Source organism: Gekko japonicus, unplaced genomic scaffold, assembly GCF_001447785.1.
Source record: "Gekko japonicus isolate JY-2015 unplaced genomic scaffold, Gekko_japonicus_V1.1 scaffold409, whole genome shotgun sequence".
Classification (NCBI taxonomy): Eukaryota; Metazoa; Chordata; class Lepidosauria; order Squamata; family Gekkonidae; genus Gekko; species Gekko japonicus.
This window is the reverse complement of record NW_015161963.1, coordinates 975,886-987,104: the sequence shown is the minus strand read 5'-3', so window position 1 is coordinate 987,104 and position 11,219 is coordinate 975,886. Positions and strand designations below refer to the sequence as shown.

General features: G+C 50.6%; 1 protein-coding gene across 1 annotated transcript in view; it reads left to right on the top strand.

Moving 5' to 3' along the window:
- The first annotated feature begins 4,555 nt into the window (after positions 1-4,555).
- The window catches only part of LOC107126091 (proline dehydrogenase 1, mitochondrial-like), a 34,071-nt gene continuing 27,407 nt past the window's right edge, over positions 4,556-11,219 (top strand). The window contains exons 1-2 of the mRNA XM_015429594.1: positions 4,556-4,919; positions 6,322-6,530. Of these exons, the coding sequence (XP_015285080.1) occupies positions 4,563-4,919; positions 6,322-6,530 (566 nt within the window). The 5' untranslated portion in view covers positions 4,556-4,562. The remainder of the gene's footprint in view (positions 4,920-6,321; positions 6,531-11,219) is intronic.

Sequence of the window (11,219 nt, the reverse complement as noted above, 5' to 3'; positions counted from 1 at the left end):
TTTTTGCATGTGTCCAAAGGAATAACTTGCTCACATTTTCAATTTAATTTTTACTTATTATTAAATTCCTTTATACCCCCACCTTCCTCTCCCGTGGAGACCCAAAGTGGCTTACACCATTCTCCTCTCGTCCATTTTATCCTCACAACAATCCTGTAACGTGGCTTAGGCTGAGAATGTGTAACAGGCCCAAGGTCACCCAGCGAGCTTCCATGGCAGAGAGGGGATTCGAACTTGGGTTTCCCATATCCTAGTCTGACACTTTAGCCACTACGCCACACTGGCTCTCCTACAACTATTTAGAAAGACGGACAGGGGATTTAATATGTCAGACTCTCTTCTCAGTTTAACCTACCTCACAGGGTTGTTGTGAGGATAAAATGGAAGACTGCCCTGAGCACCATGGACCAAAGGGGAGATAAAATTAGACCAAGCTGATTGGGGCAGAAAGTGATGCCAATTGTGTGAGGCTTAGGCTTGCCAAGTCCCCCCGGGGGGCGCCCGTTACCCGCCACCGACGGATCGGGCCCCAGGGGGAACCCCACCCCCAAAGCACATGACATGCCCAGCGTCAGCACATCACCCGGAAGTGACGCAATCACATTGGGCACGTTGGGGGCGGGGCCACAATCATCCGAGGAAAAACTTTGCGCGCGTGGACAGACTCCCAGACCAAGACTGGACTCCCCCACTATTCAACAGCTGAGGACTTGGCAACCCTAGTCAGGCTATACACCAATCAGCAGGTGGGGGAGAGGCAGGCTCTGCTGCCCCATATTGGGTGGCTTTGGGCAAGCCCTGGCTCTGACCTTCACTCCTTCAGTCTTTCATACACCATCACGTCTATCAAATGGGACCAAGAACAGCAGCCAAATGACAGGGTTGTCATGACCATGCATTGTAAAGTGCGGTGGTGGTGGAAATGCCATCCAGCTGCAGCCGACATAGGGCAACCCCACGGGTTTTTTAAGGCAAGAAGTGGTTTGCCATTGCCTGCCTCTGCATAGCGACCCTGAACTTCCTTGGTGGTACATCCACGTACTAGCCAGGGCTCACCCTGCTAAGCTTCTGAGAACTGACAACATCAGGCTCCGGCATTCTTAAAATGCTATTGAATGCTTACATAATTGAATGAAGCATGTCCCTTTCACTTGGGCAATGATTCAAATGAAAGTGATAGTTGATTCTAGCATTAGCCTCTTTAACGTCATCCGTTTTTTAAAACACACACACACACAACCACAGCCATAACTACATAAAACAACCATTACAATGGCATGCTTCTTATTGCTCCACATTTCCACATGCTTATCATTTAAGCACAAGGCTTTTACAGCCCTACTCACAAATGCAACCACTCCATAAATCACACGCTGATATCCAAGTTTCTGTCAGAAGCTAATGATTAATTTTGGCAACAAGCAGCGCAATTGTGTCAACGAATTATGCCTACTGGATGAGAGAATAGGATCAGAGTGACGTCCTTTTCTGCTAGCAGAGACCAAAGATATGCCAATACAATTAATTTATACCAGGACTGATAGTGTGTGGGGGGGTTTCCTTTTTGACATCTCAATCATTATGGCTGGCAGGCTATCTTTGGAGAGGCTGCTTCCCGAGGAAAGCTCAAATGCCCCTGGGTAGGTGTGGCGGAACAGGCCTGCTCTGACTTACAGACCCTGTCCTGCCAGCCCCCTCCTTGGCTTACACCAATTTCTGGAGGGTGCTATTCCACTTTCTTCCACTAGGGTATCTCTGCCACCACTGTCCTGTTGGGGTCTTCCTGCCAGGAGGGAGAGACTCCTGACACCCCTTCTCAAACTGAGATCCTGCCTCTGGTCTCCTGCTACCCAGCACCTGGTTATCACAGAGACCAAATTCCTTCTTTGGGGGGCCCCTGGAGGAGTAGCAATGGGTGCCTTGACTGCTTGCCTTCCCCCTTCCTGGGACTCCCCTCTCAAAGTAATGTGGTGTAAGGCGGTTGGGGGAACTATGTGGTTAAGAGAACACTACAAAAAGTAAAATATTTATTAAAAAGAGGAAAAGGTTACAAACAGTCTTTTAGCACAGCACCAGAACTGCAACCAGAAGGATAACTGAAAGTTGGTCATAATCACATCCCCTAAAACGTACTCTAGCTAGATATTGGAGTAGACAATTCCAAGCTTAGAAAGTTATACCTCATTACCTAAGGAATCCTGCATCCAGCCAGACAGCTAGGCCTAGCAGCATGTTCAAGATGGCCACCAGCCTGCTGACCAGAGCTCAACAGGAGACGGAGACCCTCCCTCCTGGGAGCAAGCACTTTTATTAAACCTCTGGCTCCACCCATTCTACATCACACTCTCCACCCCCTTTGACTTGGTCCATCCTGGTCACCCAGGTGCATCCTGGGAGCCTTCCTTACAGGCATTCTGGGAAACCTACAAGAGTCACCTGAAGATTCCTAACACCAAATCCCTCAGTTCCTTTGCAAGCCCGCTTGCGGGGAGGGCGGGGTATAAATTGAATAAATAAATAAATGCCAATCCATTTACATAATTATGGCAGATAACTGACCTCGCTTCCTGCCTTTGGGGGAGGAGAAGGAGCACTTAAAAAAAGCAGAGTGGGGGGTTCTCCACTGGAGGGTTTGTTCTTCAGTGGTACAGTATGCTGAAGGTGCCAGAACATAAGAACATAAGAGATGCCAATGTTGGATCAGGCCAAAGGCCCATCCAGTCCAACACTCTGTATCACACAGTGGCCAGAAATACCAGTGCCAGTGGGGCCAGGACATTAGAAGCCATCCCCCTGTTGACCCCCCCCCCCCAAGCACCAAGATTACAGAGAATCACTTGCCCCAGAGTCCCTATCTATACCTTGTGGCTAATAGCCACTGATGGACCTCTGCTCCATATGCTTATCTAATTCCCTTTTGAAGCCGTCCATGCTTGTAGCCGCCACCACTTCCTGTGGCACTGTGGCACTGAATTCCAAGTGTTAATCACTCTTTGGGTGAAGAAGTACTTCCTTTTATCCAACCGCTCAGCAATTTCATGGAGTGCCCACGAGTTCTTGTATTGTGAGAAAGGGAGAAAAGTACCTCTTTCTCTACCTGCTCTTTCCCATGCATAATCATATAAACCTCAATCATGTCACCCCTCAGTCGTCGTTTCTCCAAGCTAAAGAGCCCTAAGCGCCTTAACCTTTCCTCATAGGGAAAGTGTTCCAACCCTTTTATCATTGATACCTTTAAAGGATTTCAGGCAGCCAGTGAGGAGGAAGGCCTTTCTGTATCTGGGACCCTGGAGAGCTGCTGCTGGTCAAAGTAGTCATAACTGAGTGAGATCATGGACCCTAGACCTTGCTCAGCAGGGAGCAGTCTTATTGTTCATTCTGTGCCTTTTTCCTGGTGGGCTCATTGGGGTGTCTACTGTGAGTTTGCTGTTGTGTACCTTAAATTCTCTAGCCATGAAGAGCGACATGGGCACGCATCTGAATGGTCCAAGACACAGTATATACCACTGGTTGTAGTAGTCTAAGTTTTATGCTCTGTTGGAGGTCTAAAGGAAGAAGTATGGAAGAGGTGGTCTCGGACTCTCCACGGAGTGCAGTGGGAAGTCTTTTAACTTACACCACTTCTTTTGCTAGGGTAACATTAGTATTCCAACAAAATTCTGCTTTGCCCTTACTATGCCCCCCCCCCCCGCGCCTCATTTTATCCTTTCCACTGGGACCCTCCGCAAGCATAGGGCTTGCAGCTTTCAACTTGCTGAAGACCATGCCGGCACTGCTGCACTGGAACAAGAGAATCTGGGGGGTAAGGTTGCCTGCCAATTCAGGGTTGGGAAATTCCAAGAGAGTTGGAGGTGGAGCCTGGGGAAGACAGGGTTGGGAGAAGGAGCAGGATTTTAGCAGGGTATAAAGCCATAGAGTCCACCCTCCAAACCAGTCATTTTCTCCAGAGGAACTGATCTCTAGTCTGGAGATCAGTTGTAATTCTGGGAGACCTCCAGACCCCACTTGGAGTTTGGCAACCTTAAAGAGTCTAAGTGAGGGGAAGACTGCATTGGATGTCTGCAATAATACATGTAAACCCGCAAACTCGGACTTTCCAACACCTTCAGCAACACGTTTAAAAATTATTTCCCCCCCCCGAACATCTGGACTGAAGAAAAGGTCTGGTACACTGGAAAGCTTGTTTACTACTTTGTGACCTTTTAGTTGGCCTTCATAAGCGCACTACATTTGAAATCGTCCCCTACGGCGTCTTTTCTGTAGATGAGCGCAGACGTGGCTTTTGTCGCGGGGTCGGAGTCTCGAGAAGGACAGCGCAGAAAAATCACACCTCTGCGGCGAGCCCTCAACGGTGATGGAACCCGCCTTGGAGAAAAGCAAGACCGAAGGATCCCCTAGCGACGTTTTGGGCGGTATAACTTGACGGGCGTGGCCTGGAAAGCAGAGGCCAATCAGCGGGCGCTCGCGGCGAGCATTGAATGGCAGTGGGCGGGGCGTTATCCCTCGGCGCCCATTTAAGCGCTTGGGCCGACTTGCCGGGTTCTTTACGGCCGTGCGTAACCATGGCTGTGTGTTGCCAGAACATCCGCGGCGGGTCACGGGCACTGCGCGCAGCCTCGGCTGTCCTCGTTAGGCGCTGTCCACTCTCCAGTGCTCCGGAGCCAGCTCTTGCTGCAGCCGCCACCGCCGCTGCTCCATCGTCCTCCCGAGCTGGCGCAGCACCTACAGCCCCGGTGGCCCCCGTCGCTTCCTCCGCGGCGCCGTCGCAAGATGCCCACCGGCCGCTGCCACCGCCGCCAGCCGTGGACTTTGCCGACCCGCGGGAGGCTTTCCGCAGCAAGACCAGCGGCGAGCTGGTCCGCAGCCTCCTGGTGCTGGGCCTCTGCTCTCTGGATCCGCTGGTGGAGCGCGCCCCGCAGGTGAGCCGAGCGCATCTGCCTCTCGGCAATAAAGCGCGGGGTGGCCGGAGCGGAGTCTGCCGCCCAACGCAGTGGGTTCCGCCGTGCAGCGAGGCTGGCGGGCTCTACCTCTGCAGTCGCTGCCCAAGAGCGAGGGAGAACCAAGGAGCGCCTGCCTTGCCTTCCGTTAGCCGGCTTCGCGACTCTTGGGAGCGTCTAGGGCTCTTCCGCATTCTCATTTTTGTCACTCGTTTGTCCCTATTTCTTTGGGGTCGTCGTCCCCTTTTCCACATGTGTGTTGCTCCCTCTGGGACTATTAGAGAGCAAAACGCACGGGGGGGGGGGACCCAGGGACCCAGAAGCAATAGGAACACACAGGCTTCCTATGGAAGGGCTGTCCCCCTCCCCACCACCACCCTATGAGTCCTCTGCTGTATCAGAGCAGACTTATCGCTTTCTCTGCTGACATCTCTTCTTTCCCCCCTGCCATTTCCCATTTGGTTTTCCTCCTCTTCCTTCCGTGGCCCCTCCTGTGGAAAAGATCCCACTGTCTAAACTTTCCTGTTTCCATTACCAGACACCCTTCTCTCTTTCCCCTCTTTTATTTAATGCTCCCATTCCCCCTTGAATCATCTCTTCCTTCTACTGGTTTATACAGAGAAAGCAATAAGTCTGCTCTGATACAGCAGAGGACTCATAGGGTGGTGGTGGGGAGGGGGACGGCACTCCCATAGGAAGCCTGTGTGTTCCTATTGCTTCCCCCCCCCCCCCCACTAAACAGAAGAGACAACACAGTGCAGTGGCTACTGTGCCAGAGCAGGATACAGAAGAGCGAAGTTTGAATCCCCACTCAACCATGGAAGCTTGCTAGGTGCCCAAAACAACCCACAGAATTGTAGTGAGAACAAAAATGGATGATATTGTAAGCTGCTTTGGATTCCCGGGGGGAGGAGTGGGAGATGGGCATGGGCGGGCGTCTGATCATGTTTCCAGTGGTAGTTCCGGCGCCCGCCCATGTCCCCTCACAAAAAGGTGGTTTTTTTCCAGTCTCCACGGATGCGCACAAGCACCCAACGGAGCATACGCACACTTTAGTTTAACCAAAAAAAATCCCCGTTTGCCCCGTAGCCCCGCTTCTTTGCAGCGCCGCAGGAGTGTCCTGTGATTGGCACCTCCCCCCTAACCACGGGACTTCCACGGGACGTCTGCTCGCGCAACCATGCGTTATTTTGCCCCGGGGCAAACAGCCACGCTTCCCCCCCACATTTTCCGGCCCGTATGACCGAGGCCATGGTCATGAAAAGGGGGTGCAGTCCTCACCTCAACAGACTGCAGTCCCAAGGACCCCTAGAAAGCAGGCTTCCCAGCCACATGCTGAGAGGGAAGATGTCGCGCTCTTCATAGCTCTCTTTCTGTCTTGCAGCTGATGAACCTCACCCGGAAGCTGCTGGGGCAGCAGCTCTTTGAAAAGCTGATGAAAATGACCTTCTATGGGCAGTTTGTGGCTGGAGAGGACAGAGAAGCTATCAAGCCTCTTATGCAGCACAACCATGCCTACGGCGTGGGCTCAGTCCTGGACTACAGTGTGGAGGAGGACCTGACCACAGAGGAGGCAGAGAAGAAGGAACTGGAGTAAGCATGCTAAGGCTGTTTCCCTTGTAGCTGGGGTGTATGGTTCCAGTGGTTGCATTAGCTCGGACACCAGTGTGTTCTGCTTGCTGCTTTGCATGAGAGAAGGGCGGCTGGGGTGCTGGACTAAGCTGTTGCATCAAACTGGGCTTTTGCGTCACTTTTGAATGGCCAGCTGATTATGCCATCAGCCCCAGACAGTGAGTGTGTAGAGAGGCAGTTGTAAATGGAGAGGCCAAAAGGCCACCCGATACAAGAGAAGGCCCTGGGGTTTCCTAAGGGGCAAGTTGGCTTGGTTATGCCCAATAGGTATGCGGGCCGTTCCCTCCCCTCTGTGCTTATCAGCTGTAGCTTGATGGAGTAGACGATAGGGGTGTTGACAATGCTGGCTGATGTATGGCATTGCATCACTGCCCATTCAAGGCAGCTGAAACAGGAAAAAACTGGCCTTCAGCGAAGGGAAGGCCTGAATGTTGAAAGAATGGGGGTGTTTGCCAAGGATGCCAGGACTGTCCATGGGAGCCATCCAAAAGGCACTATTTCAGCACTGTACAAGGGCCAAGTTCGCATTTGCCCTTTTGTGACCTCTTTCAGGGGCGTTGTCTTATCTGTCATCTCTTCCTTTCAAACTAATCTTTCTAGTTTCAGAAGACAGCCTGGAATGCAGAGGGAGGAATGCAAGTTCTTCACAGTATTTTTCTTTTTCAGTTCTGGGACTTGGGTGACCAATGCATATTTAATAATTTTAAGCTTCTTGCCTCCCCCCCCTCCCCAAAAACGGGAGTGCTGGAGTCTGGACACATAATGAACCATGGGGTCTTTAGCAGAGTCATCAGGATTCGTGTATGTAATGCTTGAACTGGTTCACACATTTACACCGCTCCTCATTTTGGAAAGGACAACTGGAAGCTGGCCACCTTTGCACTACACTTGCGTCACTTCCGAGGGAGTTCCTTGTAGGACTGTGGGTGCATGGCTGTATTCTCAGATAGTCTGGCTGTTGCCATCATTTGCGGCTGTATCGTCTTGTCTACCCAGGATAATCCAGGAGTGAATTGTACCTACAGTGCACTATCTAACAAGATGTGAATGCAGCTAAAGTCCCTAGGAAAGGGATCTTGCTTCTGACAGGAGTAGGCTATGACTGGTGTCCTTTATAAAATGAAAGGCTTATAAACCATTCACTACCAAACCTTTCTGCTAAGTTCTCTGATGTGCATACCCCAGCTGTGCAAAAGCTGTGCAAGTGGCCTCTTCTCTTGCTTCAGTTCCATGCTGTTATTTCAGGGATGCTTTACCAGTGGATTTCCGACATGGTGCTTTACTTTAGGCTCATTATTTTCTTTTGACTACAGAACCACCCCAAGGTCTCAGGTGGAGTATCCTCTTTGGTCCTGCTGATTCAGACCCCTTTAACTAGGGGTATTGCATTTGAATCTGGGCCTTGGCAAGAAATTTGTTCTGCCCCTGTCCTATGGTTCTCCATGTTTTACTGTCTTCGTGCAGTAGGAACTTGCCACCAAACGCAGCTTCTTGCAGCATGGACACAGGAGAAAAGTATGATTCTAATGTGAAAGTGAATATGTGGGCGAGGGTGTCAAATTGCCTGCCTGCAGCATCTGAGCTGGAAGTCAGGAACTTATCTTACAACACAGGCTGGATTTTTTTTTCTGTGCTCAGTACACAATGTGCAACTTGCCGCTTCCAGAGAAAGAAAAACGAGCTGCTGGGCAGCATGATTGGCTGAGGGAAATCCCTTCTCCTTCAGCCTGATTGGTGGCTAGAGAGGCAGAGCCCTTATGCAAGCAGCAGAGCTGGCAGAAGTATGTGCAGCTCTGTGCAAGCCGATGCCGGGAACCCCAGGAAGAAGACTGGAGCTGCCCTGGCCCGCCTCTTTCTTTTTTCCGCTCAGCGGCCTTTCTTTGTGCAATCTATTTCCACACTGAATAGAAACTGTGTTTTGAATGGTGGGGGTTTCTTTGCATTGAGTAATCAGTTCTTGATAAACTTTTCTCCTTTCTGAGTGAAGCACTTAATGCAGTCATGCTGAGGCTTGCACAGGAAAGGTTGTAGGGCATTCTGGCCCAAGGGGTCAAGGTGATCTCATCTGCCACCCTCAGTGGCAGCTGGCATCTACCACTCCTGCTTTAGGTTGCAAACTTTGGGTCACTTACTTGCCCCATAGGATGTATTTGCCTGTAGTTCAATATTGGGTGGGTGTGTATCCATATCCATAGAAGAAGGTCATTCTTAAATAGCCTTAGTGAAGGAACTAGTTCATTTACTTATTTCCTTCGATTTATATCCTGCCCTCCCCACAAAGCAGGTTCAGGGTGGGTTCCAACCTATAATAATCTGCTGAGTGCAGATTTACATCATAAAAACAGATTAACAAAACACATGCAATAAATACAATAAGCCAGTTTGTTTAGTGGTTAAGTGCGTGGACTCTAACCGGGTTTGATTCCCCACTCCTCCACTCACAGCTGCTGGATGACCTTGGGCAAGACATAGTTCTCTCAGAGCGCTTTTATGTCGTTATGACACTTTGTTTTGTTCTCTTCCATGGCTGATGTCCCTGACTTTTGTGCATGTGTGTAAAAATAGTGCAAAAGAAACTGGTATCACTTTCAACAGTAGTAATTATATTAAACTTCATTAGAATGCCTGGGGTGGAGGAGAGAAAGAGACTGCAGTTTTGTTCTTAGCCAAGACAACTCAGGCCATGAACTAGGGTTTCCTAATATATAGGGGGCATGTTTACAAAATTAGGTGTCTTCCCTGATGTAGACAGAATCAGCACTGCTGAGAACTGCACCCTTGTTGGCACTTGGCAGTGATCCCGATAAAGGATTTTCTTGCATTGCTGCAAAGCAAAAAAAAGACCCACTTCATATTCTGAGGCAGCTCACAGTTGCCCTCCCCCCCACACACACCCCGCCACCAGCTCTACTTTGTTCTTGCTTAGACATGAGTTCACTAGCTCAGCCAACATTTGTAATCCATGTCACAGGACTTTCTTATGAGAACTGAATGGATCTAATTTCTGTGCGGCTCTCGTATTGCAAGCTGCCACTCTTGAGTTGTTTTTGGCGCCTGCCTCATCTCTTGTCCAGTGATCGTGAGCTGACCCTGGGCAGCAGCTTTATTGCAGTCCTTCACAATATTCCTTTCACTGTCTCACATTGTGCATTGCACAGAACAGAAACCTCTACCTGTTTGTGTGTGTTGTAAAGGCTGTGCTTACCACCAAATCTAAGCAATGGGCTTCTTGAGCCAGTGCAGCCTAATGGATGGCATTTGGTTGGAAGTTTGCACGTCTGAGTTCACATCCTGGACCAGCCATTAATTTCTTACCTAGCAAAGTAGACAAGCCTATTTATATCATGAATACTGTTTCTTCCTTGGTGGAATCATTGAACCACATAATGCCTGTCCACCATACACATAGAGTGGCATGATAATGAAGCAGTTGAATGGACTGTATCACTTCAGACTGCAGATGAGGGATCACACCCTTTTGAGTAAAACTCTCTGCAGGCAGAAAACTAGCACAGCAGGGAGAAAGGATCTAGCTCAGCCTTCTTTTTTCTTGACCAGCAGTTTGCATAGTAGCGTGAATTGACACAGTCCTTTGTAACACCTCTGGAAGTTGCTGCTGGTGGAAGACTGGAATGTCCGACTTTCCGCAGCCATCGACGAGATCGCTCCCAGGCGTCCTCTCTGCACTCACGGTAGGCACGCCCCCTGGTATACCCAGGGGTTGCGGGCGCTGAAGCGAGAACTTAGACGATTAGAGAGACGGTGGCGCCGCGCTCGCGACGAGGCCTCGAGAACATCTTATAGGACGCTTATGAGAGCCTACGAGATGGCAGTCAAGGCCGCTAAGAAGGATTTCTATGCGGCGGAGATTGCGTCTGCGAGCTCGCGCCCAGCCCAATTATTTAGGGTAATTCGGAATTTAACAACCTTGCCTCAGGGCGAGCAAAAAGATAAGGAATTGGAACTTGGCTGTGAGGCTTATGCGAGCTTTTTCGCAGATAAGGTCTTGGGGCTCCGCCGTGACCTCTCCGCCACAATTGAGACAGTGAGTGAACTTGAGCCCCCTTGCACGTCTTTGGGGCCGGGTTTAGAATGTTTCAATCTACTCAGTCTGGACGAAGTGGACAGATTGCTCGTTTCTGTTCGCCCAACCACATGTGACCTTGATCCGTGCCCCTCCTGGCTCATTAAAGCGAGTCCTGGGGGGCTGCGAGGCGCTGTGCGAGATATTATCAACACGTCCCTCTTGGAGGGGCGTTTCCCGACAGTGCTCAAGGACGCGATGGTCCGCCCTCTCCTAAAAAAACCATCTCTGGACCCAGCCGAATTGACCAACTATCGGCCGGTGTCCAATTTGCCCTATTTGGGCAAATTGATAGAGAAGGCGGTGGCGATACAGTTACAGGGCTTCCTGGAGGATGCTTCAGTCTTAGATCCCTTCCAGTCCGGCTTCCGCCCAGGCCACGGGACCGAGACGGCTTTGGTCGCCCTGACTGACGATCTCCGGAGACATCTGGATCAGGGCGGTGTGGCAGCACTGGTGTTGTTAGACCTGTCGGCAGCGTTTGACACTGTCGACCACCAGCTGCTGACCCACCGCCTTGCCGACGTGGGGATTCGGGGGCTTGCCTTGCAATGGTTTGCCTCTTT